This window comes from Hippopotamus amphibius, chromosome 16 (genome assembly GCF_030028045.1).
Source record: "Hippopotamus amphibius kiboko isolate mHipAmp2 chromosome 16, mHipAmp2.hap2, whole genome shotgun sequence".
In the NCBI taxonomy this organism is placed as follows: Eukaryota; Metazoa; Chordata; class Mammalia; order Artiodactyla; family Hippopotamidae; genus Hippopotamus; species Hippopotamus amphibius.
In genome coordinates, this window is record NC_080201.1 from 12,398,637 (window position 1) to 12,424,361 (window position 25,725).

The window sequence follows — 25,725 nt, forward strand, 5'->3', positions numbered from 1 at the left end:
CCTGCTACAGCAGGAGGGAGTGAAAATAAGTAACAGGTTCCCTTCGCTCCCTGAGGTGGGGGGCAAGCTGGTTCCTTATATGGGGTGAGGGTAGGGCTGTGTCCAGGGGTCGGGCTGGAGGGGTGGCTTAGGTGGTCTGCCAACCTCTTTGATGGTGTTGTGTGCAGGGGGCATATGCAGTACCCAGCTTTTGCTCCTGACACCCTATTTTTGCTCCCAGCTCTTCAGAAGTGGTAGTTGGGTGTTTTTTTTTTCCCTTTGTCTTTTGTTGGTCATAATTTGCCCCAACTGCACATGCACACGGTTATTTTTAGTCCCTTATAGTTTCTTTGTATTTTGCTGTTCAAAGAGACCTCTTTTTGGAATGAATGAATGTCCCCCCAGCTGCTGCCATGATTAGTGTCAGTAGCCATGGTCCAGACGTCTCATGGGGTGTTACGCTCCCTTAAGTTCTTCAGTACCCATCTCTGGGTTCTTTCACGAGTCCCTAACATTTGTATGTGTGTTTCAGCTTGTTTGTTGCATTCTGTTTAACATCTGCCAGTCCTTATAAAACTGAGGTGGATTCTCCTTTACTCAAACATGTGGCACACATGAAATGATTCAATGTGTGTGTCTGAGGCAGAAGGGCAGCCTCTCTCTGGGGGCATGAGGAGAGGGAAGACCTGAGGAGAAGACGGTCACTAACACCAAGCTGACAGCTGGAAAACAGAGCAGAGGGATCCCAGCCACGATCCCCTGACTATGCTCAGCAAGATAGGCTATGGGAGTTTCCTTCTCCAAAACACCAGAGATGAGACTGGATGAAGTCGGAGGAGTGTCAAGTGGAGATCAGGTCCCAATAGTCCACTGTACTTTAGCCAGCGGGATTTGATGGGACAATCAGGTAAGGGGTTGAGCCAAACATGGCCTGGGGACTGCGCAGGGTCCTGACTTCCCAGACCAGCTGCCTGGCTGGGAACAGGGCTCCATGTAGGTCACTCAGCTGAAGGGTGGCTGGGACTACATCTCCAGCTGCATCCCCCAAAGCCCCCGCCTCCTGAGAACCCACAACGTCTCACATTTCCACATCCTGCAAGCTTTGTGCCTCCTGCCAAAGGTGCCATCACCTCATCCCCCATTTGACTAATCCCGAGACTCACCAACAGTAGAGTAACGCCAATTCCATTTAGACATGCCAGCTTTATACCAAGATGATCCCAACTTTAGATTTATAGAACATACAACAATGTGGAAAAGCTAAAATACTTAAGCACTCTAGTTATGAAAAAGATATCTACAGAAATGGAAAGAAAATGTCTAATTAAAATCAGTGGAGTAAAGACAGGTCACAGGGCCAAGTACAGTTGGGCATGGGTTTTGGAGTCAGGCAGAGTCAGTTGTGCAAACTGTCCCGTCTCTTGGCCTGCACCTCACCAGTGAGATGACCACTTGACTTGTCTTCCAGCTTGCTGTAAGGTTGATGAAATGCAGTCATATGTTCAGGCTATAAGAATTGGTCTTTAGGAGGAGTTTCCTCTAAAACCAATTCAGTGTATGAGGATTACAAAGCACTTAAAAAAAAAATTATGAGTTCCAATCCGGACTTCCAGGGCCTTGGGAGCAAAAAGCTTATGAAAGGACAGTTACCCCTGTGGTCATTTGTGCAATTGTAAAGGTGGTTATGTTGAATTTTCTCAAAGCATCTGTAATTTGCTAACTTATAGTAATAACCTTGGCATTCTCTGCATTTTTTTCTTTGTTTTTTCTGTCTTTACTAGTCTTTTTCTTTTTGTATTGAAGTTTCCATCATGTGAACAATGAATGTCAAATGTGTGCTTTTGTTGAGAACACAGGCTCAAGAGTACAACACAGCCATGAAAGCTGGAGTGGAGCACAGCAGCCAGTCGGTGTGCAGAGTAAGGGAACTGCCTTACGTCATGCTAACTCATGTTAGTTAACTAATTGTGTCCACTTTAATGGGTTGTGCTGGTATTCCAGTATAAACAAATGTTACAGACTAAGGACTGCATGAAAAAATTTCCACTGAAATTTTTTGAGTTTAGAGAATTTTATTCTCTAGGCCCATAAAAATCATATACAAATACACACATTTTTAGATTTTTATTTTACAAAATTTTGTGTATACACACACACACACACACACACACACTCTTTTTCTCTCCCCCCTCCACCTATCTGTCTTGGCAGCCTTTGCCCTACACGCTCTTTTCCATGGAATACCATCCAGCTGTGGTCTATCTTTACCACAGTTTATTCAGTCATTCCCTTACTGATGGTCATTCACATTGTTTCCTTTTTCTGTCCTTACCAAAAAATACAATATACACTGATAAACATACAGTCTTAGGTACTGGCATTTTATTTTTTTCTTAGGGATGGATTCCCAGAAGTGAGTCTGCTGGGTAGAACAGTACAGTTGGCCCTTGAATAACACAGGGGTTAAAGGCACGGACCTTCAGTGTAGTTGAAAACCCAAGTATAACCTTAAGTCAGTCCTCTGTATCTGAGGCTGTGCATCTACAGATTCAACCAACTGTAGATTGTGTAGGACTGCAGTACATACTGAAAAAACTCCGTGTATAAGTGGACCTGCATATTTTAAACTGGTGCTGTCCAAGGGTCAATTGTATGTGTGTTTTTAACATAAAAAGACAGTCACAATTGTTTCCAAGGAGGTTGTCACAATCTGTATTTCTAACAGCAGTGAATGAAGTTATTAACCTCTTCCCTTGCTCCCTTGCCTTTAGCAGATAAGATGACAATTTAGAAAGAAAGACTTCCTGGACTATGGATATTCTGATACATTTGTTCAGAAAATCACTCACATTCATGTACGGTCACAATACATCAATAATCTTAAACAAAGCCAGTTACAGTGGCCATTTACAATTCTCACGCATGATTTGTGATGGATAAGGAAAGGAAGTTGTGAATCTGAAATCAAGCCTAAAGTGGTATCTCTGAGGTACACAAAAATAAGAAATTTTTTTAGGTTAATAATCAAACAATATGTGGAGAGATCACTAAAGTCTAACTTACAAAGTGTTGTGAGCCTTTAAAGGAAAGACATAAACTAAGTCAGGTTCCAAAGGGAAATGCTTTCGGTTGATGATAGTGAAACTCATGGAAGTAGAAATGCCTCCTTTAAACAGAATTCTGCAAAAATTTATTTCTGAAGTGGACTAAGCACATGGAAAATTTAAAAAGCAATATAAGACATTTATTGACAGTTTCTTAAAATAAATTATTTTTCCTCTAAAGTCTCTGAAATGTAACATTTCAACTACATACACATCCTATTTTTTTGCAAGACAATTTATAAAATGTTAAGAGAAATAGGGAAATACCCCAAAATACAAGTAGTTTCTGGGTTACACAATATTTTGGTAAAAGACATGCATTTGTATGCAAATATCCCAGTGGAAAATGACAAGAGCATGATGGGTGTGGCTATTCTTTACACAGCCCATTTATTCTGTGGCACACACTGAGTGACAGAACCCAAGTCTGCCTCCTTTCACTCTCTCTTAATTATCTCACACTTGCATATTTATGTCAACACTTCTAGGAAATCTTCAGCAAACCCGGAAGGTTAAAACTTCAACAACATTGTCTTCTACTGATTGAAGAGGCAGCTCAATAGCACTGGTCATACCAACTTATATATGCCAGCAAGCAGGAGGAGAAAACAGGCTACATGCTATGAAAATCTGTTACATATTTCATTTGGAATGCATACTGGATTATTAAGGTACTGAAAAACACATGTGATGTTCAGTATGGAAAATTGTGTTTGATGTGTCTTAATTATCAGGACAAGGATCTCAAACTCTGTTAAATTTATATGTGCAGATCTAAAATACACAGGGTTTTTTGTGGCATATTCTTGCACACAACCACTGAATTCCTAGAGTACTGTCTCCAGCTCCTTTATGCTGCTTGCTGCCCAGAATATTTCATTATTGAATAATTCATTCCAGATTTCAAGAAGCTCACTGTAACACAGCTAAGTATATCTATTTACATTTGGATATATTCTGATATGTATTCTTTAGTTGGATATCATACCTATCAGTACAATATTGTTCTTAGGGAACCCCACTGTTACACAGTTTTGAGTTGATAGATTGTATCTCAGGATGAGTTCCCATGTTCCTTCAGCACCTTCACGAGGTTTCTCCCCAATGGGAGGGTTCTCCACAGTGCGACCTGGCTGCAGTCTCAGGGTTTATCTCCTGTGTGAACTCTCTGATGGACGCTGAGTCGGGACTTCCTGCTGAAGGCCTTCCCACATTCAGAACACTCATAGGGTTTCTCTCCGGTATGGATCCGCAAATGTAACCTAAGCGTTGACCTCTGGCTGAATGTTTTGCCGCATTCAGTACATTCATAGGGCTTTTCTCCTGTATGAGTTCTCATATGTATAATGAGTTGTGAGTTCTGGATAAAGGATTTTCCACATTCACTGCACTCATAGCGTTTCTCCCCCGTGTGAATTTTCTGGTGTATAATGAGGTTTGATTTCTTAAAGAAGGTCTTTGCGCATTCATTACACTCATAGGGTCGTTCTCCCGTATGAATTCTCTGGTGTGTAGTAAGTTCAAATTTCTGGGCAAATGTCTTGCCACATTCACTGCATTCATAGGGCTTCTTCTCCATATGTGCTCTCTGGTGTACAATGAGGTTTGACTGGTGGGTGAAAGCTTTGCCACACTCAAGACATTCAAAGGGTTTCTCCCCGGTATGGATTCTCTGATGTTTAATGAGGTTTGCCTTATGGGAGAAGGTTTTCTTACACACATTGCATTCATAAGGTTTTTCTCCAGTATGTATTCTCTTATGACTAATAAGGAGTGATTTAAATGAGAACGCCTTGTCACAGTAATTACAGATAAAAGGTTGCACCAAATTTCTAATTTTCTGGTGTTTAAAAATGGCTTCTTTATGGCTGAAGGCTTTTGCACTTTTATTATATTCAGAGTATTCCACTCCAGTATGGGTTTTCTCTTGCTTCAGATAGAGGAGTGCTTTTCCAAATCCGTTACAGTCATCAGCTTTCTTTCTTACATAGCTTCTGTTGCTAGTAAGTAAGTCTGAGTTATATCTCAAAGTTTTTTCATATAAGTCATATTTATAGGGTATTTGTCTTAAAGAAACAAAGTCTGGGCTAAGATTAAATGTTTTTCCAAAGAGATTATCTCTTTCTTCAATTGGGGTTTGGTTCTTAATGATTATAAATGGCCTTGCCTGCTCATCTGGGTTTCTGTGGTCTCTCTCCATCTGGTCATCAGCCTTCCATACCTCTAGGAAAGAGCACATGAAATACTCTGTCAACCCTTTCACCATAATGTTACCGAGTGTGATGTCTCCACAAATGTTCCGTTGTAGGGCTGCCTCTTTAGTTTGGGACCCAGTCTTCCAGTATAAAAAAGTCCCCAGTTCCAAGTTTTCCTAGCTCTTAGACTCTGAAAGAAAAAGACAAAGCCTGTGGCAAAATGGACACAAACAGCACTGCCAGATTACAAAACAGCCTTAAAAGTGGGTGAAGTGAAATAAAAACGAACGATGTGAGAAGGCTGGCAATTCCAGAGACAAAGGCGATTTGGTGTCCTCAAAGACACCAGTTGGTACAGACGAAGAAAGTAAGTCGATGTTAAGGGGAAAAAACCAAGGCAGATCTAAGCTGAGCAGCCAACACAGTCTCCAAATTACTGTGTTCAGATGGCCACCTCATCTATATGCTCGAGGCTTTTTCCCCTTTTCTCTCCTCTGTTCATGTGTACCAATAACTTCCTAAAAGCAACGTTTCTCACAGGTTTGGAAAGAGAACCGTATGCAGAGCACCAAATCTCCTAAGTAACACTTTTGCGAGTGGAAGGCAAAATCCAGAAATTCATATATTCTGTGGGAAATATAAAATGGATCCAAGATCTTTTTGACAGAAGTGCTCACTGCTACTACTGCTTGCACTACTTTTTTCTATCAAAGTTGTTAAAGTGTTTTCATCACTGTATCTTATTTTTCTCCTTTTAATGTGTTTAAGTTCTTCCTCAAACCAGTCTCATCCCTGCTTTTATCTGAAGGAATCCTAAGGACCAAATTTACCCGGCCTCAACCGATGCTTTAAGAACCTTTGCTCTCATCTCTGTGTTACTGGTTACTCCCGACCCTTGTGATCCTGCTGCCATGTGTGTCATTCTTGTGTTGAAAAAATCTCTGTTTTCCTTGAGGCTACTATACCAAGTCCCAGGACCTAAAATATAGAAGTCACCATTCTGGCTAAATGAGAAATACTAAGGAAAGAGGAACTAATCACAAAACAAAGGTTTAAAACATGTTAGGCAAGAATCAATGGTTGCGTGTGAGGCTAACAGCTATAAAAATTCAACAGGAAAAGTTAATCAGGGAGAGACTGATTATGACTCAGGATATGAGGTGCTCAAGTCATCTGTTCTCAGCTATCTCTAAAGGTTTAGGGATTTGAAAAACAGATTCGTAAAAAATACTTCAAAGATACCAACCCATTCATAATCTCTAGGATATTACTTCCACTGGCTTCTATCTGATTCTCCTTCCTACCTTCCACATCTTCCCTAAAAAGTTCTGAACTGGAAATTCTAACTCTGGTATCCATAATTCTTCTCACTGATCCAACATGATAATCTGGTTGATAACATCAGAGAGCTTGATAATGGAACACAGCTCTTAACTGCCTGGACTTCAGAAAGCCTGAAAATAAAGAAGGTAGAACTGTATAGTCTGCACTCTATCTCAGCTTTACTACATGAAGCTTGAGACAAAAACCATTTAGTAATTCAGAAGCTCATAGTTTTTGGTAACTGAGAAAGGACCTAAACACTACTAGGCAACATTTAACTACACCTGAAAGCTGTCCTTACCCACTGAAAGTAAGTTGCTATAATTCTCCAACATCACGTCCATGTAGAGGATCCTCTGAGAGGGGTCCAGTTGCTCCCATTCCTCCTGGGTGAAGTCCACAGTCACATCCGTGAATGAAACTGATCCCTGAAATGGCATATTGCTATTCGTTTGGAAATGATCAGCATTTGGTGATGTAGGAAAGACATGAAAACTTACTCTTACCATGCTGTTTAAGAATCATTTAAAAAATTTACATATGACACCAACTGTAAAATTCCACTGTTTTGTCATGTCTCCAGAAAATACTTTTAGAAATAGTTAAAGCATTTATTCAGATTCCCCTATATCTCTGGCACTGTCATATTTAGCAGGTATTTAAGATTACTAAAACTTTGTTTCGCCTCTGAAGATGTACATATGAAGACAGTCACATAAATATTAATATGCAGTATTTAATGTTAAAGGTAGAAAATGAAATTCCAATTATAAAATCTCAGGCATGAGTAAAGATCTCACTACCATATCCAAGCCATAAAAAGAGTAGGAAAGTAAAAACAAATGAGACTACATTGAACTAAAAAGCTTCTGCACAGCAAAGGAACCATCAACAAAATGAAAAGGCAACCTACCAAATGGGAGAAAATATCTGCAAATCATATAGCTGATAAGGGGTTAATATAGCAAAAAAACCCCCCAAGAAACAAAACGCAATCTGATGAAAAAGTGGGCAGAGGAGATAGACATTTTCCCCAAGAAGACATACAAATGGTCAACAGGTACATGAGGTGTTCAAAATCACTAATTATCAGGGAAATGCAAATCAAAACCATAGTGAAATGTCATCACACCTGTAAGAAAGGCTATTATATAAAAAAAGACATTCACAACTATTTACACATCATTTACATTGTACTAGGTACTTCAAGTAACCTAGAGATGATACTATGCCTTTTACATAAGGGACTTGAGCATCTGCAGATTTTGGTATCCAAGGGGGGGCCCTGGAACCAACTCCCCAAGGATACTGAGGGATGAGTATCCCTATGTTCATTTCAACATTATTTACAAAAGCCAGATATGGAAACAACCTAAGTATCCATCAATGGAATATTATTCAGCCATAAAAAAGGGGAATCTTGCCATTTGTGACAGCATGGATGGACCTTGAGGGCATTACGCTAAGTGAAGTAAGTCTGACAGAAGGACAAATACCACATGATCTCAATTATATGTAGAATCTAAAAAGAAAACAAGCACATAGATACAGAGAACAGATTTTTGGTGGTTGCCAAAGGGTAGAGGGTGGAGGTAGGAGAAATGGGTGAAAGGGGCTATATAAACTTCCAGGTATAAACTAAGTCATGTAATGTATAGTATGGTGACTGTGGTTAATAATACTGTACTGTAGATTTGAAAGTTGCTAAGAGAACAGATCTTGAAAGTTTTTATCATAAGAAAAATATGTATGGTGATGGATGTTAACTAGGCTTCTTGCACTGATCACAATACATACAAATATCAAATAATGTACAACTGAAAATGTCATGTGAACTACACGTCAATAAAAAAATTAAAAGTCAAGTCTATTAATTAAAAAAAAAATATCCACAGCAGCATTTTACATAAGAGCCCCAAACTGGAGAACATTCATCAGTGGTAGATTAATTTCTTGTGGTATATTTAAACAACTGAGTATTACAAAGCAATGAAAAGGAACTAATTCTAGCTAGAGAGGGAGGATTTCACAATGGTTTCAAGAACGCTGGCCAAATTTTACTTCTTGGCTTGAATGTATATATGATAATTTTCACTATAATAAACAATCCCCATGAAACAAAAGGCATGCTGAAGTATATAAACATGAAAAGAGTCATGAACTAGAAAACCAAGACTTTAATCAAAACCAAGAAGAGGTTATAAGGAAAAAAACTAAAGCCCACTTGATAACTTTCAAAAATCACCTGCATTCACTTGGCCACAGGGTAAGTACAATAACAACTTTTGTGTCGCTGCCAGACCGACAAGGGGGGTAAACCTGTGGCATATCATTTTGGCTCAAGTTATAATGATTCAGAAATGATTCTACCATCAAATATGAAAATATTCTGTATTCCTCACAATGCTGTTTTCCATACAATATACAAACAAAAAAATTACTTCAAAAATTAGAGGTGAAACACAATTGTTAGTATAGCATTAAAAGCAATGTCAAACATGACTGTCCTCAAAGAATTACTTTTGTCAATGACAGGTGCAGTTTTGATGTGGAATAAATTTGGTGTTTGGAGCAGAAATCCTATGGCCATGAACAGAGGTGTACTTTGTGTATTTGACACCCAGAGCAGACCTCAACTCTTCAAACTTAAACATCTAAAATCTTCACGTATGAATTTACTTCTGAGTATAAGAATCCTCCTTAACCTACTCACATTCCCTGTCTTCTAAATCTGTATAACTGTCATCTTCAGTTATGACTTCCAGTTCCTTAACCCGTCCTTTTCCCAAATACCTCCAAAATCGACATTATGCTTAGCACCATCTTTAAAACCCATGTCCCAGTGACTTCCCACCATCTCCCACTCATAACTCGTAGCCTCAGGAAAAGTCATAGGAAGTAAGAAAAATATATGAGATAAAGGTCTGAGCACTACAAATGACCTACTTATACTGCACAAATTTTCAGGTAACCCAATAGTATTATTTTATGACATAAGAATCTTTAGCCACACAGCATGGGAGCAGAGAATGTCAGCGGTGGGTCATCTCTGCCTGAGATCATTGACATTGAGGTCAATCACCATGCAGTCGAAATTTTCCCAGTAGTAAATATTCCCATTTTCAGATCTCTTTTGAAATTAGTTTCAAAAATAGGAACACTAGGAAATTTCCCAGGGACTAAATTAAGTATCAAAGACACAAGGACCAAGATCAGTCTTCACCCCTACAGGCAAGCTATAGGGTTCTACCCTCAAGTTTTAACTTTTGCTTCCTCTTTTCACTGCCTCCCCAGCTATTACAAAAGCTTCCTAATTCTTATTTTCTGTCTCTTCTTATTCTCATCTACTCCACATTATAAAGCTAACATGATTTTTCTAAAGTATAGCTCTAATTACATGATTACCTTGATAAGAAACATCATCCATTACCTTTTCAAGTGTTTAAATATCCTTTTTTTATTGACGTATAGCTGACTTACAATATTATACTAGTTTCAGGTGTACACGTGATTCAATGCTTTTGTAGATTACACAGCATACAAAGTTATTACAATATTATTGACTATATTCCCTTTGTTGTGCATTACATCCCTGTGACTTATTTATAACTGGTAGTTTGTGCCTCTTAACATCCAGTACCTCTTGAAATAAACTATGACTAGCCCAGCATTCAACGCCATTCAAATTCCTCTTCCATCCCTCTTTCTCCTGGCTCCCCTCTCTATGCACAGATCCTCCCACTTAAGTCACATCACAGATCACTTAGATGTGATCTTCCATAATTTGAGTCCCTGCTCTGTTTTAAACCCTGGAGTACTTTGTATTTCTCTTGTGGCAAATATTTCACTCTACTTTTTTCTTTCCTTTTAAAAAAAATGTGCCTATTTCTCTTACTGTCCCATTAGATGTTATGATTTTTTAGACCAGAAATTGTATCTCTGTATTTGTTAACACAAAGTACCTGAGTACAAATTAGGTACTCAAATAAAATAAAAACAATGTTAACTGAATGGTGCTTAGTATTCAACTTTTCCCCCCACTATCTTCTTGCTTCCTGAAGAGCCATGCCACATAATTCCTATAACAACATCCTAAGTAGCTAGCTAAAATAACGTAGCATCTGTACTGTTCACACTCAGATTATATAAAAAATTTGGTAAATCCTAAAATGTGGCTCATTTTCCTGAGATGTCAAGCATGCCCTAGTATGCTTGTCTCTTCATTAAAAATACTTTTTATTGTTTGTAATCTACATGATTCCCAGATCAATTCTGGTTGAACTTGTACTTGACAGTTTATTTGCATTTGGTTATTGGTCTTATTAGTGGTTATTCAGTTCTTCAGCATCCAGGATATGGTCACTCCATTCATGGAAAAAGTAAAATCATCACTACACTGTCAGCACAGTGTAATAAAGACACAACGTGACTCATCACACAGGCGTAAGTCATGGACTAAATAATCTTTCACAAAAGAAAGGAACAGCATAGCATAAAACTGAGTAGAAAAAAATGTTAGAAAATATTTTCTAAGTATATAATTAGATTTAACAGCAGGTTAGCTACAACTAAAGAGATGATTAGTAAACTAGAAGATAACTCAGTAAGAAATATCCAGACTCAAACAGGAAAAGAACAAAGGATGGGAAACACAACAAAACGTATCTCTTATACATGGGACAAAGTAAAGGTCAAATATACTTGCAACAGGAGTCCCAGTAAGAGAAGCAAGATGTAACAGAAACATATTTGAAGAGATAATGGTTTAGAATTTTCTGAAACAGCTCACATCAGACTATAGAATACCACTAACCCCAGGAATATACATAAAGAAAACCACATTTAGGTACATCATTAAAAAAAAGAAAAACTGCTAACAGAGGAAAAAAAATACACTGCTTTCTATTGTTTCAATACAATCAGTGGAAGCCAGATAATAACAGAATACCTTCAAAGTGCTGATAATACTAGAATATTGAGTTGGCCAATTTTTTCTATAAAGGGCCAAGTAGTAAATATTTTAGGTTTTGTAGACCATATGTAGTCTCAACTACAACTAATCAAGTCAACTGTTTTACCATGAAAGCAGGCACAGGCAATATGTAAACAAATGGACATGGCTGTGTTCCAAAACTTGACCTATGGTGACTTCCCTAGTTGTCCAGTGGTTAAGACTCTGCACACCCCACGCAAGTGCCCCAAGTCTGATCCCTGGTCAGTGAACTAGATCCCACATGTGCAACTTAAAGATCCCGCCGATGGCAACAAAGACCGGGAACAGCCAAATAAATATTAAAAAAAACAACAGGACTTCCTAGCTGGCGCAGTAGTTAAGAATCCACCTGCCATCGCAGGGGACACGGGTTTGATCCCCACCCCAGGAAGATACCACATGCTGCAGAGCAACTAAGCCCGTGTGCCACAACCATTGAGCCTGTGCTCTAGAGCCCATGAGCCACAACTACTGAGCCCATGTGCCGCAACTACTGAAGCCCGCGTGCCTAGAGCCCATGCTCTGCAACAGGAGAAGCCACTGCAATGAGGAGCCCATGTACCACAATGAAGAGTAGCCCCCCATTCGCTGCAGCTAGAGGAAGCCTGTGTGCAGCAACGAAGACCCAATGCAGCCAATAAATAAATAAATTTATATTAAAAAAAACAACAAAAACAGACCAAAAAAACTTGATCTACAGACACTGAGATTTGAAAACACTTCATAAATAAAATTAAGACCTTCAGAGAAGTTTAAAAAAAACAACAACATACTTTTTAGAAGAGACAAATAACACAAGCCTGAAAATAAAAAGCACCGTAAACGCTGGCACAGGAACATCAGTAATTAGTTAAAACAAAATTCTAAAAAAAATGTGTATACCACAACCCTCAAATTCTACTTAGTGAATATAAAAATATTAGAAAAGCAAACTGACTACCTCTAAAGTGAGGAGACTAGCTTTAGTAGTCAAAAATATTTTAACATTGAGTGAGGTGACCTAATAATACTAAGAGTGACAGCATGCTAGGAGGACAGAACCACAATATGATGAGAGAGAGTAAGAGACAGAATTCATGTATGAATTGTGTAACATAAAGAAAAAAACATGTGTGTGGGAGCAAATAAGCCAAGATGATAAGTACTGACTACTGGACAGTGTAACAGGTTGACAGTTATTAGGCTGAATCATATTGAAAGTGATGACATTCAACTATTTGGACATACAAAAATGGCAATTTCATATAGCTCAACCTAATATGCTTCTATTTGTATTTCTGTGCATTTTCATACTTCCCAGAATCAAACCAAAAAGGGTAACAAAAAATAAAAATATTTTATGAACTACTAGGCAAACAGAAAGAAAAATAAGAAAAATTTAGAATATTGGGAAAAGAAGAGAAAAGCCTATAAGTTTCAGGAGAGAACTGGTCACATTCTGATAAACAGATAGGCCTTTGTACTTATTAAATACAACACCAAAAAGCAATGACTTTAAAATTCTAAAAGAAGAAAAACAACAATAAAAGCTGGACAAATAAATGAAACAGTTTGCAGGCACTAGAAAGCAACCATTGCAGGGCTACAATTATTGAGAGACAGGTGAACATGAAGGGAACTCCACATTCACACTGATGATAAAAGTGCTGAAGGAAAAAAAAAAAAGATCAACCTTGAATTCTATAACCAGCAAAATGTCCTTAAAGGTATTTTCTAAACCGTGGCAGAGAGAAACAGAGATCAAGCAGAAAGTGACAGTACTGCTACATGGAACAAATGAAAACTGGCATTTGGGTCTGCAAAACAACAGGCATTTGGGGGCAGGGTAATGGAGATAAGGAAGCCATCCAGAAGGGGCTCTAAAATTCTGCATAAAATGTCACCTCAGATCTTTGGCTGGTTCCTAATACGTGCAGGTGGAAGGCAGGCCTCCAGGAGAACTAGTAGAGTGCAGCAGTTTTGTTCTGCCAGACAGCTATTGGCAGAATAAAACTTAACATTCTTTAGAGGGAATTATGCACCATACAACATGTCCAACAAAAATTACTGGACATGCAAAAAACCAAAAACCAATGAAAAAAACAAAAAAAATCAAGAAACTGTCAGAAACAGTAGGAGAAAACTCATGTATGAGTTAGCATACAAAGAGTTCAGATTAACTGTAAAGTTATATTTTAAAAATATAGGAAAAAAGATCAACAATGCAGTGAAAATATGGAAATATTTCAACAACAACAAAGGAATCTACAAAAACGAAGCCAATGGACATTATAGAACTGCAAAATGTAGTTTTTAACTGAAATTAAAAACTCATTGTAGGGACTTCCCTGGTGGCACAGTGGTTAAGAATCCGCCTGCCAATGCAGGGGACATGGGTTCGAGCCCTTGCCCAGGAAGATCCCACATGCTAAGCCCATGTGCCACTACTACTGAGCCTGCACACCACAACTACTGAGCCCGCATGCTGCACCTACTGAAGCCCACCTGCCTAGAGCTCATGCTCTGCAATGAGAACCCACCACAATGAGAAGCCCACACACCACAACCAAGAGTAGCCCCCACTCACTGCAACTAGAGAAAGCCTGCGCACAGCAACAAAGACCCTAAAATAAAAAATAATAAACAAAACAGAAACTTCTAAAAAAAATGAAAAAAACTCATTGTATAGACTTAAAAGTAGACTGGACACAGCAGAAGATAAAAACTGTGAACTTGAAGATAGGTGAATAGAAGATATCCAAACTGAAGCAGAAGAGAGAAAAAAATGGGGGAAAAGACAAAGCATTAACAACATGTGAAGCATGGCCAAAAAAGTCTAATGCACCATTGCTTAAAATGCTAAAAGGATAAAACAAAAAAGGATAATGTGTAGTCCCAGAAGAGGAGGAAAAAAGAATGAGACAGAAATGGAGTAACAGCTGAGAATATTCCAAATTTGATAACAGGCATTGACCACAAATCTAAGAAACCCAGTAAAGTCCAAGCAGAATCAATACAAAGAAAACTATACCTAAATACATCACATTCAAACTGCTGAGTGTCACAGAAAGAGAGAATATCTTAAAAGTAGCCAGAAGGGGACTTCCCTGGAGGTCTAGTGGTTAAGATTCCATGCTTCCACTACAGGGGGTGCAGGTTCAATCCCTCACTGGGGAACTAAGAGTGTGCATGCCATGCAGCACAGCCAAAAACAAAAAAAGTAGCCAGAAAAAAAGACTCCTTCAGTGAACAATAAAAATGAAGACTTATTTCTTAATAGAAACCACAGATGTGAGACAGAAACGGAATGTCATGTTTAAGGTGCTGAAAAAATTAACCCTAGAATTCTATGCCCAGGGAAAGTATTTTTTTGAAATGAAGGCAAAATAAAGGCATATACAGATAAACAAAAGCTCTAAGAATTCACTGCAATATACTGGATTCTGCTCCTGAATTGTACTGAGGTGATATAGTACTAATTTGAGGTGATTCGTAATATAAACTGTAATCCCTAGACAAACCACTTTTTAAAAAAAGAATGATACAAAGGGAAAAAGGCACAGATAGGACAGGTAAAAAACAAACAGCAACATGACAGACTTAAATCCAACTGTGTCAATAATGAACTTAATTATAAACAAGATAATAAGTCAATTAAAAGATAGACTGTCAGGCTGGATAAAAACTATGACCCAACTATATGTTATTTAGAGCAAATACACTATAAATATAAGAACACTAATAGGTTGAAGCAACAACAACAACAACAAAAGGAAACAATATACCTTGAAAACACTAATTATAAAAAGGTAGGTATATGGCCCATGACTCTTGAAGCAGGGATGCCCAGACAAGACAGCAGAGTAGAAGGACCTGAGCTCACCTCCTTTCACGGAAACATCAAAATCACAACCAACTGCTGAACAGCCATAGACAAAAAAGGACTGGAACCTACCAAAAAAGATATTCTACTTCCAAAGACAAAGAAGAAGCTACAATGAGATGGTAGGAGTAGCACATTTGTGATACAAACAAATCCCATACCTTCTGGGTGGGCAACCCGCAAACTATAAAATATATTTGTAAAGATTCTCCCACAGGAGTGAGAGTTCTGAGCCCTATAACAGGTTTCCCAGTCTGGGGGTCTGGATTAGGAGGAGGAACCCTGAGAGCATTTGGTTTTGAAGGCCAGTGGGGCTTGATCACTGGAAATCCACAGGACTGGGGGAAGCAGAAATGTCACTCTTGGAGGGTGCACACAAGGTCTCGTGTGCACTGGGACCCAGGGGAAAAAGCAGTGACTTTGTAAGAATCTAGGTGAGAACTACCTGCTAGTCTTGGAGGGTCTCCTAGGAAGTGGGGGGCAGCTGTGGCTCACTGCAGGGACAAGGACACTGGTAGTGGAGGAAATGGGGAGTATTCATGGGCGTGAGCTGTTTTGGAGGCCACCATGTTGACAGCAAGACCTGGCCCCACTGGACAGCCCAAAATCTCATGTACTCAGACCAAAAACCTACAATGGATACACACAGAAGAAGAAAAAGAATTGAAACACACCACTAAAGACAGTCATCAAGTCACAAGAGAAGAACAAAAGAAGAAGGGAAGAAAAAAGACCTAACAAAACAACCCCAAAACAATTAACAAAAAGGTAATAAGGACATACATACTGGTAATTACCTTAAACTGAAATGAATTAAATGCTCCAACTGAAAGACATGGACTGGATGAATGGCCACGAAAACAAGACTCATATATATGCTGTCTACAAGAGACCCACTTCAGATCTAGGGACACATATAGACAAAGTGAGGGATGGAAAAGGGTATTATATGCAAATGGAAATCAAAAGAAAGCTGGAGTAGCAGTAGTCATATCAGACAAAATAGACTTTAAAATAAAGACAGTTAAAAGAGACACAGAAGGACACTATATAATGATCAAGGGATCAATCCAAGAAGATAGAACAATTGTAAATATATATGTGCTTAACATAGGAGCACCTCAATATATAAGGCAAATACTAACAGCCATAAAAGGAGAAATAAATAGTAACACAGTAAAAAAGTTAGGGACTTTAACATGCCACTTACATGAATGGACAGATCATCCAGACAAAATTGATAAGGAAACACTGCCCTTAAATGACACATTAGACCATGTGGACTTAATTGATATTTATAGAGCATTCCATCCACAAGTGGCAGAATATACTTTCTTCTCAAGTGCACATGGAACATTCACCAGGATAGATCACATGCTGGGCCACAAAGCAAGCCCTGGCAAATTTAAGAAAATGGAAATTATATCAAGTACCTTTTCTGACCACAATGCTATGAGATTAGAAATCAACCACAAGAAAAAAACTAAAAAACATAAACACATGGAGACTAAATAATATCCTACTGAACAACCAATGGATCATTGAAGAAACCAAAGAGGAAGTCGAAAAAAACCTAGAGACAAATGAAGATGAAAGCGCGACAATCCAAAACCTATGGGATGCAGCAAAAGCCGTTCTAAGAAGGAAGTTTACAGCAAAACATTCTTACCTCAGGAAACAAGAAAAATCTCAAATAAATAATTTAACTGTACATGTAAAGCAACTATAGAAATCAGAACAAACAAAACCCAAAATTAGTAGAAGGAAAGAAATTATAAATATCAAGCAGAAATAAATGAAAGAGATGAAGAAAATAGTAGAAAACATCAATGAAACTAAAAGCTGTTTCTTTGAAAAGATAAACAAAACTGAGAACCCTTTAGCCAGACCCATCAAGAAAAAAAAGGGAGAGGGCTCAAATTAATGAAATTAGGAATGAAAAAGAAGTTACAACAGACACCACAGAAATACAAAGGATTATAAGAAATTACTGCAAGCAATTGTATGCCAACAGAATGGACAACCTAGAAGAAATGGACTAATTCTTAGAAAGGTACAACTTTTCAACACTGAACCAGGAATAGAAAATATAAACAGACCAATCACAAGTACTGAAATTAAAACTGTGATTAAAAAACTTGCAACAAACAAAAGTCTAGGACCTGATGGCTTCACAGGCAAATTCTATCACACATAAACATCTGGGGAAGAGTTATCATCTATCCTTCTGAAACTCTTCCAAAAAACTGCAGAGGAAGGAACACTCCCAAACTCATTCTATGAGGCTGCCACCACCCTGATACCAAAACCAGACAAAGCTACACAAAAAAAGAAAATTAAAGGCCAATATCACCCATGAACATACATGCAAAAATTCTCAACAAAATAGTAGCAAATCAAATCCAACAATACATTAAAAGGATCATGATCAAGTGAGATTTATCCGAGGGATGCAAGGATTTTTCAGTATCTGCAAATCACTGAATTAACCTGAAGAATGAAAACCATATGATCATCTCAATAGATGTAGAAAAAGCTTTTGACAAAATTCAGCATCCATTTATGATAACAGCTCTCCAGAAGGTGAGCATAAAGGGAACCTACCTCAACATAATAAAGGCCATATATGATAAACCCACAGCTAACATCATTCTCAACAGTGAAAACCTGAAAGCATTTCCTCTAAGATCAGGACAAGACAAGGATGTCCACTCTTGCCAGTTTTATTCAACGTAGTTTTGGAAGTCCTAGCCATACAATAAGAGAATAAAAACAAAAGGAATCCAAATTGGAAAAAAGGACGTAAAACTGTCACTATCTGCAGATGACATGATCCTATACATAGAAAATCCTAAAGATGCTACCAGAAAACTACTAAAGCTCATCAATGAATCTGGTAAAGTTGTAGGATACAAAATTAATACACATATCTGCTGCATTCCTATATACTAACAACAAAAAATCACACAGAGAGAAATTAAGAAAATAATCCCATTTACCATCTCATCAAAAAGAATAAAACACCTAGGAATAAACCTACCTAGGGAGGCAAAAGACCTGTACTGAGAAAACCATAAGATACTGATGAAAGAAATCAGAGATGACACAAACAGATGGAGAGATATACCATAGTCTTGGAGTGGAAGGATCAATATTATCAAGATGACTATACTACCTAAAGCAATCTACAGATTCAATACAATCCGTATGAAATTACCAATGGCATTTTTCCCAGAACTAGAACAAAAAATTTTTAAATTTGTACCAAAACATGCAAGACCCAGAATAGCCAAAGCAATCCTGAGAAAGAAAAATGGAGCTAGAGGAATCAGGCTCCCTGACTTCAGACTATACTACAAAGGTACAGTAATCAAACCAGTATGGTACTGGGACAAAAACAGAAATAGGATAGAAAGCCCAGAGATAAACCCACACACCTATGGTCAATTAGTCTATGACAAAGGAAACAAAAATACACAATGAAGAAATGACAGGCTCTTCAATAAATGGTGCTAGGAAACTGGACAGCTACAAGTAAAAGGATGAAATAAGAACATTCTCTAACACCATACACAAAAATAAACTCAAAATGGATTAAACAGATAAATGTAAAGCCAGATACTATAGAACTCTTGGAGGAAAACAGCCAGGACACTCTATGATATAAATGGCAGCAATATCTTTTTTGATCCACCTCCTAGAGAAATGAAAATAAAACCCAAAATAAACAGATGGGACCTAATTAAAGTTAAAAGTTTTTGCACAGCAAAGGAAACCATAAACAAAAAGACAACCCACAGAATGGGAGAATATTTGCAAATGAAGCTATCAACAAGGGATTAATCTCTGAAATACACCAATGGCTCATGCAGCTCAAGAGCAAAAAGCAACCCAATCAAAAAAGAGCAGAAGATCTAAGTGGACATTTCTCCAAAGAAGACATACAGATTGCCATAAAGTACATGAAAAAGATGCTCAACATTGCTAATTATTAAAGAAATGCAAATCAAATCTGCAATGAGGTATCACCTCAGAACGGTCAGAATGGCCATCATCAAAAAGTCTACAAACAACAAATGCTGGAAAGTATGTGGAGAAAAGGGAACCCTCCCACACTGCTGGTGGGAATTGTAAATTGGTACCACCACTTTGGAGAACAGTATGGAGGTTCCTTAAAAAATGAAAAATAGAGCTACCATATGACCCAGCAATCCCCCTCCTAAGCATATATCCAGAGAAAACTATACTTTAAAAAGATACACGCACCCCAATGTTCACTGCAGCACTATTTACAATAGCCAAAACATGGAAGCAACCTAAGTGTTCAGTGACAGAGGAATGGATAAAGAAGATGTGGTACACACACACACGAATATTATTCAGTGATAAAAAAAAGAATGAAATAATGCCATTTGTAGCTACATGGATGGATTTAGAAATTATCATATTAAATGAGGTAAGTCAGAAAAAGACATATTATATGATATCACATGTGTGGAATCTAAAAAAATAACACAAATGAACTTATTTACAAAATAGAAACAGACTCACAGACTTAGAAAACAAACTTATGGTTACCAAAAAGGAAAGGTTGGTGGGAGAGAGAAATTAGGAGGTTGGGACTAACATATACACACTACTCTATATAAAACAGATAATCAACAAGGACCTACTGTATAGCACAGGGTACTCTGTAATAACCTATATGTGAAAAGAATCTGAAAAAGAATAGCTATATGTATGTATAACTAAATCACTTTGCTGTACACCTGAAACACAACATTGTAAGTCAAACATAATCCAATATAAAATAAAAATTAAATTATTAAAATAATAAAATAAAATAGGTATGGCTATGTTTAAATCAGACAAAGGGTATGACCAGAGATAAAGAGGGACATCCCAAAATGATAGAGCAGTAAATCCATCAGGAAGATAGGACAATCATAGTGTGCATGCACTCAATAAATGTATATGAACTCAATACAGCTTCAAATTACATCAAGCAAAAACAGACAGAAGTAAAGTGAAACATGGACAAATCCACATTCATAGTATCAGATTGGAATGAAGATATTTTCAGAAAAGCAAAATTTAAAAAAAATGTATTTCTCCCATACCCTTTCTCAAGAAGCTTCTGAAGAATGTACTCCAATAAAACAATGGTAATTCAAAAAAGACAAAGATAGGAAAAGGCAAACAAAAGATGGATAAGAAAGTTGAAGGAAATCCCTAAAAGGAGTTTGAAGGAGACTGCGGGACGGCAGTGATTCTCTATCAATACCAAATTGTTTGTCATACAGATAGGAATAGTGTGATTCAAAAGCAGGCATTTTGAGGGCTGTCATACGATGCCTAAGGACACTGCATCACCTATGAATCTGAGAGCAGAATGCTTTGGTGAGCCTGGCCCAGATTCTCATCTGTTGAGCTTGGTTTAACTTTGGTTTGGCTTGTCTTGAACAAGTTCTATCGACATCTATCTCTCCCCTCCACACCAGGCTGCCTTGGATCAGGTGAGAACACTCATTTCATCTCAAGGAAGTACTCTGCTTTGATCTGCTCCTGAGAGCTGGCAGTTGATCAGTGAGCTAAGAAGCAGAGAACACTGAGCAGCCCACTCACTTCTTTTTTTTTTTTTTTTTAATTTATTTATTATTTTTTGGGGGGTACACCACTCACTTCTAATTACATTCTTGTCAGACATTCAATACCTGATTCACACTTTGATCCAGCCAGATGGCCCAACCATGTGAGCCCTATGTTTTCCTGTTTCTCATGACCTTGCCAATGACTTCTCCAAATGAGATTTTTGTAAACTCTCGGAAAAACTGAAGCTAGACTATGACCCAGAGACTCTACTCAGTTTATCTCCTAGGAGCCTTTATCCAATACTAGCAGAATTTCTAGACACAATTAGATTTACACTTGCTTGATATAAGTTTTGCCACTTCTCCCCAGTAAGTTTGCACCATCTTTTACTACCACAAACAATGCATGAGTGGTTTCACCTCTCTATAGCTAATATTGGCTAATGTAACTTGAAAAACCAATGATAAAAATCTTAAGTTTGATAAAGGGAACATGGGTGCACAAAAGGGCATCTTTTAAACCGCATACGTCTAGAAAAAGAAAAAATACTACACCAACCAGACAAAAAATTATGCAATATAAACTTCAGTTATACTTTTTCAAAACTGAATTTTATATTGATTAGGGATATACACATAAGTGGTAAAATCTTTGAGGAAAGCAAGGGAATAAGTAACAAAAATGTCAAGATAGTGGTTACCTACTAGCAGGATTCAATCAGAGAATGTATCAAAGAAGAGATGTTCTATTTCTTAATGTGAATGGCCATTTATTATTCTTTAATGTATACATATTTTTATACACATTATTACATGTATAAAGAGTATTATAAGGCTTTATACACTCATCTGTATACATGTTACATTATACAATAAAAAAATCAGAAAAAAATGAGGAAACTATGCTCTGATAAAGATTCAAAAATGTTATTGAGTGATAAAAACACATAATCAAGAGAATGAGGTGAGCGCCCTGCAGCGCCTGGTGGAGCAGCTCAAGCTGGAGGCCGGCGTGGAGAGGATCAAGGTCTCTCAGGCGGCTGCAGAGCTTCAGCAATACTGCATGCAGAACGCCTGCAAGGATGCCCTGCTGGTAGGTGTTCCAGCTGGAAGCAACCCCTTCTGGGAGCCCAGATCCTGTGCTTTACTCTGAAGACTGTAGGGAAGAAGTTCCCTGAGGAATGCTTTCAAGCACAAAGTGATGAATGACTGCCTCCAAATCTCAAGAAAACACTTCTCCAGCCAAATGACTTTTAGATATTTCACAGGATTTTTCCTGTGGCCTGGTCCTTTAGCCAAAATTCTACAGAAATTGATGAGTTTCTACTCAAATAAGGAAACTGGGTGAAGGAGTAGATTTTAAATAATAATGGCCTGGGTCTTTGTTGAAGTGCTTTATACTTAAACAAAAACCTTACCACCAAATATACCAAAATACACCTCTTTCATTAAGTGAATTACTAGTTTTCTATACCTGGAATGTTATGTTTTATTTACTAGATGTTTACATTTTTGGGAGGAAAACAGTATTGTTTGTTAAAAAAAATTGAATATTTGTCATTTGTTGTTCCCGACTAAGATTTTTATACCATAACAAAATTGGTTCTCTTCTCCTGAATTTGTAATTTCTAAATGAGGACAAGCAAGTATAAAATTGGGGGAAGAATGGGCTTTATTAATCAAATGATGTGTTGATTTTTCTAAATGGGAGGATTGTTTTTTTTTTAACACTAAACATGGGAGCTTGTTTGAAAAGATTAATGTTGTGTTGTGTATTAGATTGCCCTGTCCTGTATATGAAGCAAATTTGGTCTTTGTCTTTTTAAGTTCCTCTGCTTTATAGAGGTGGTTTTACTTTAAAAAATACTAAATTATTTCATATCTTTAAAACAGTATTTAAATGTGATCTACAGAACATAGCAAATGATTTTTAAAAAGTAATGTAGAAAATATTACAACCTAAATGAATTCTTAATGTCACAAGTGTTTTACTTTGATGATGTGCCTTTGATTTAATTTGGGACACTTAAAAGAATACTTTATTTGTGTTTGTTATAATCTTTGAAGAGCTTGGAAATAAAATTTCTGCTTAATTTCTGCGAAAAAAAAAAAAAAAAGAGAATGAAAAGACAAAGAAATCTTTGCAACACACGTACCTGATAAAGGATTGATATCCAAAATATATAAACAACTCTTAAAACTCAACAATATGAAACAACCTGATTTGAAAATGGGCCAAAGTGCAGCCACTATGGAAAACAGTATGGAGGTTCCTCAGAACACTAAAAACAGAATTACCATGTGATCCAGCAATCCCATTCCTGGGCATGTATCACCAGACAAAACTATAATTCAAAAAGATACATGCACCCCAATGTTCACTGCAGCACTATTCACAATAGCCAAGACATGAAAGCAACCTAAATGTACATTAGCAGAGGAATGGATAAAGATGTGGTACATATATACAATGGAATACTACTCAGCCATAAAAAAGAACAAGAAAATGCCATTTGCAACAACATGGATGGACCTAGAGATTATCATACTAAGTGAAATAACTCAGAGAAAGATAAATATAACATTACTTATATGTGGGATCTAAAATATTACACAAATGAACCTATCTATGAAACAGAAACAGAATCACGGACATAGAGAACAGTTGCCAAAGGGGAGGGGGTAGGCAGAGAGATGGAATGGGAGGTTGTGGTTAGCAGATTTAAGCTATTACCTATAGATAAACAACAAGGTCCTACCGTAGAGCACAGGGAACTATATTAAATATCCTATGGTAAACCATAATGGAAAACAATATTTAAAAAAAAGAATGTATATTGTATTATAACTGAATTACTTTGTTGTACAGCAAAAATTAACACAATACTGTAAGTCAACTATAATTCAATAAAACCAATTAAAATAAAGGGCCAAAGACCTTAACAGACACCTCACTAAAGAAGATATACAGGGACTTCCCTGGTGGTCCAGTGGTTAAGAATCCGTCTTCCAACGTAGGAGACTTGGGTTTGATCTCTGGTTGGGGAACTAAGATCTCACATACTGCAACTAAGCCCACATGCCACAACTACTGAGCCTGTGTGCTCTACAGCCCATACACACCACAACTAGGGAGTCTGCATGCCACAAGTACTGAACCTGTGCACTGCAACAAAAGATCCCGTATACCACAACTAAGACCTGATGCAGCCAAATAAAGAAAATAAATATTAAAAAAAAAAAGATATGTAGATAGCAAATAAACACATGTAAAGATACTGAACATCACATCATCGGAGAATTACAAATGACAACAACAAGATACCGTTAAACACCTATTAAAGTGGCTAAAGTTCACAACACTGACAACACCAAATGCTAGCAAGGATGTGGAGCAAAAGGAACTCTCACTCACTGCTGGTGGGAATGCAAATATTACAGCCACTCTGGAAAACGGTCTGGCACTTTCTCACAAAACTAAACATATTCTTGCTGTACACACTAGCAATTCTGTTCCTTAAAATTTATCCAAATGATTAATTTATATCCACAGAAAACACTGCACAGAGATGTTTATAGAAGCTTAATTCATAACTCTCAGAACTTGGAAGCAACTAATATGTCCTTCAAATTCCTGAATGGGTAAATAAATGGCAATGCATCCAGACAATAGAATATTATTCAGTGCTAAAAAAGAAATGGGCTATTAAGCCATGAAAAGACACACAGGAACTTTAAATGCATATTACTAAGTGAAAGAAACCAATTTGAAAAGGTTACATACTGACTGATTCCAACTGTATGATGTTCTAGAAAAGGCAAAACTAGGGGGAAAGAAAAAAAAAAAATCAGTGGTTTCCAGGTGCTCAAGAGACGGAGGGCAGGATGAATAGATGGAGCACAGGGGATTTTGTGGGCAGTGAAACTATTCTGTAAGATACAATAATGGTGAATATATGTCATTATGTATTTGTCAAAACCCACAGAATGCACAACACCAAAAGCAAATGCTAATGTAAACTATGGACTTTAAAGTAACAATATTGGCTTGTCAATTGTAACAGGTATACCACATCAATGCAAGAAGTTAATAACGGGAAACTGTGCACAGGGAGAGAAGGAGTATATCAGAATTCTGTACTTTTCACTCAAAATTTCTATAAGCCCAAAATTGCTGTAAAAAATTAAGTCTATTCATTAAAAGCAAAACAAAACACAAACAGAACAATATGATTAGTATGCTATCTTATAATGACCTGTACTTATACTCGTGTAAATATGTACAAATACACTCTGGACCGCTATTCAAGAAAGTAATGACAATGGAACTCATGGAAGTTAGGGGGAGAATTTAAATACACATCTAGATATTTAGTGAGTTCTTTAGCATCATGTTAATCTGACTGGAAAAACAAAATACACACTATATTACCCTGAAGAATGCTACACGAAATAACCAGAGACAAAATAATTACCTGTTTAATTTGGCTATTTTCTGGGTATGCTGTTCAAAACAGCATCTATATGAAGGTACATTAAATTTATTCAGACTTAATACTAGAGAACCAAGGAAATGGTATTCATAATCAATGCAAGACAATTAACTTGATTTACTTTTTGTCTGCTGGTACTGATTATTCTTACTATGTTTTCCTAAGTTTTACTCATTTATACTTTT

The 25,725-nt window shown here is 37.3% G+C and overlaps 1 protein-coding gene and 1 long non-coding RNA gene across 7 annotated transcripts in view; one reads left to right on the top strand and one right to left on the bottom strand.

Moving 5' to 3' along the window:
* LOC130838010 (uncharacterized) lies at positions 1-10,624 on the top strand. Its single transcript, XR_009049624.1, has 3 exons — positions 1-1,898; positions 3,572-3,754; positions 9,137-10,624. It is a non-coding gene; the product is annotated as an uncharacterized LOC130838010 (long non-coding RNA).
* Positions 3,747-25,725, bottom strand: part of ZFP1 (ZFP1 zinc finger protein) — a 26,964-nt gene continuing 4,985 nt past the window's right edge. Inside the window, exons 2-4 of one of the 6 annotated variants that reach the window (XM_057710769.1) lie at positions 24,832-24,871; positions 6,903-7,029; positions 3,747-5,306 (exon numbers count right to left, since the gene is read on the bottom strand). In XM_057710769.1, the coding sequence (XP_057566752.1) occupies positions 4,225-5,306; positions 6,903-6,945 (1,125 nt within the window). In that variant the 5' untranslated portion in view covers positions 6,946-7,029; positions 24,832-24,871 and the 3' untranslated portion in view covers positions 3,747-4,224. Of the gene's footprint in view, positions 5,469-6,902; positions 7,524-24,831; positions 24,872-25,725 lie in introns of those variants that run through there. The other 5 variants (XM_057710768.1, XM_057710767.1, XM_057710766.1 and 2 more) reach the window with 5 other exon arrangements.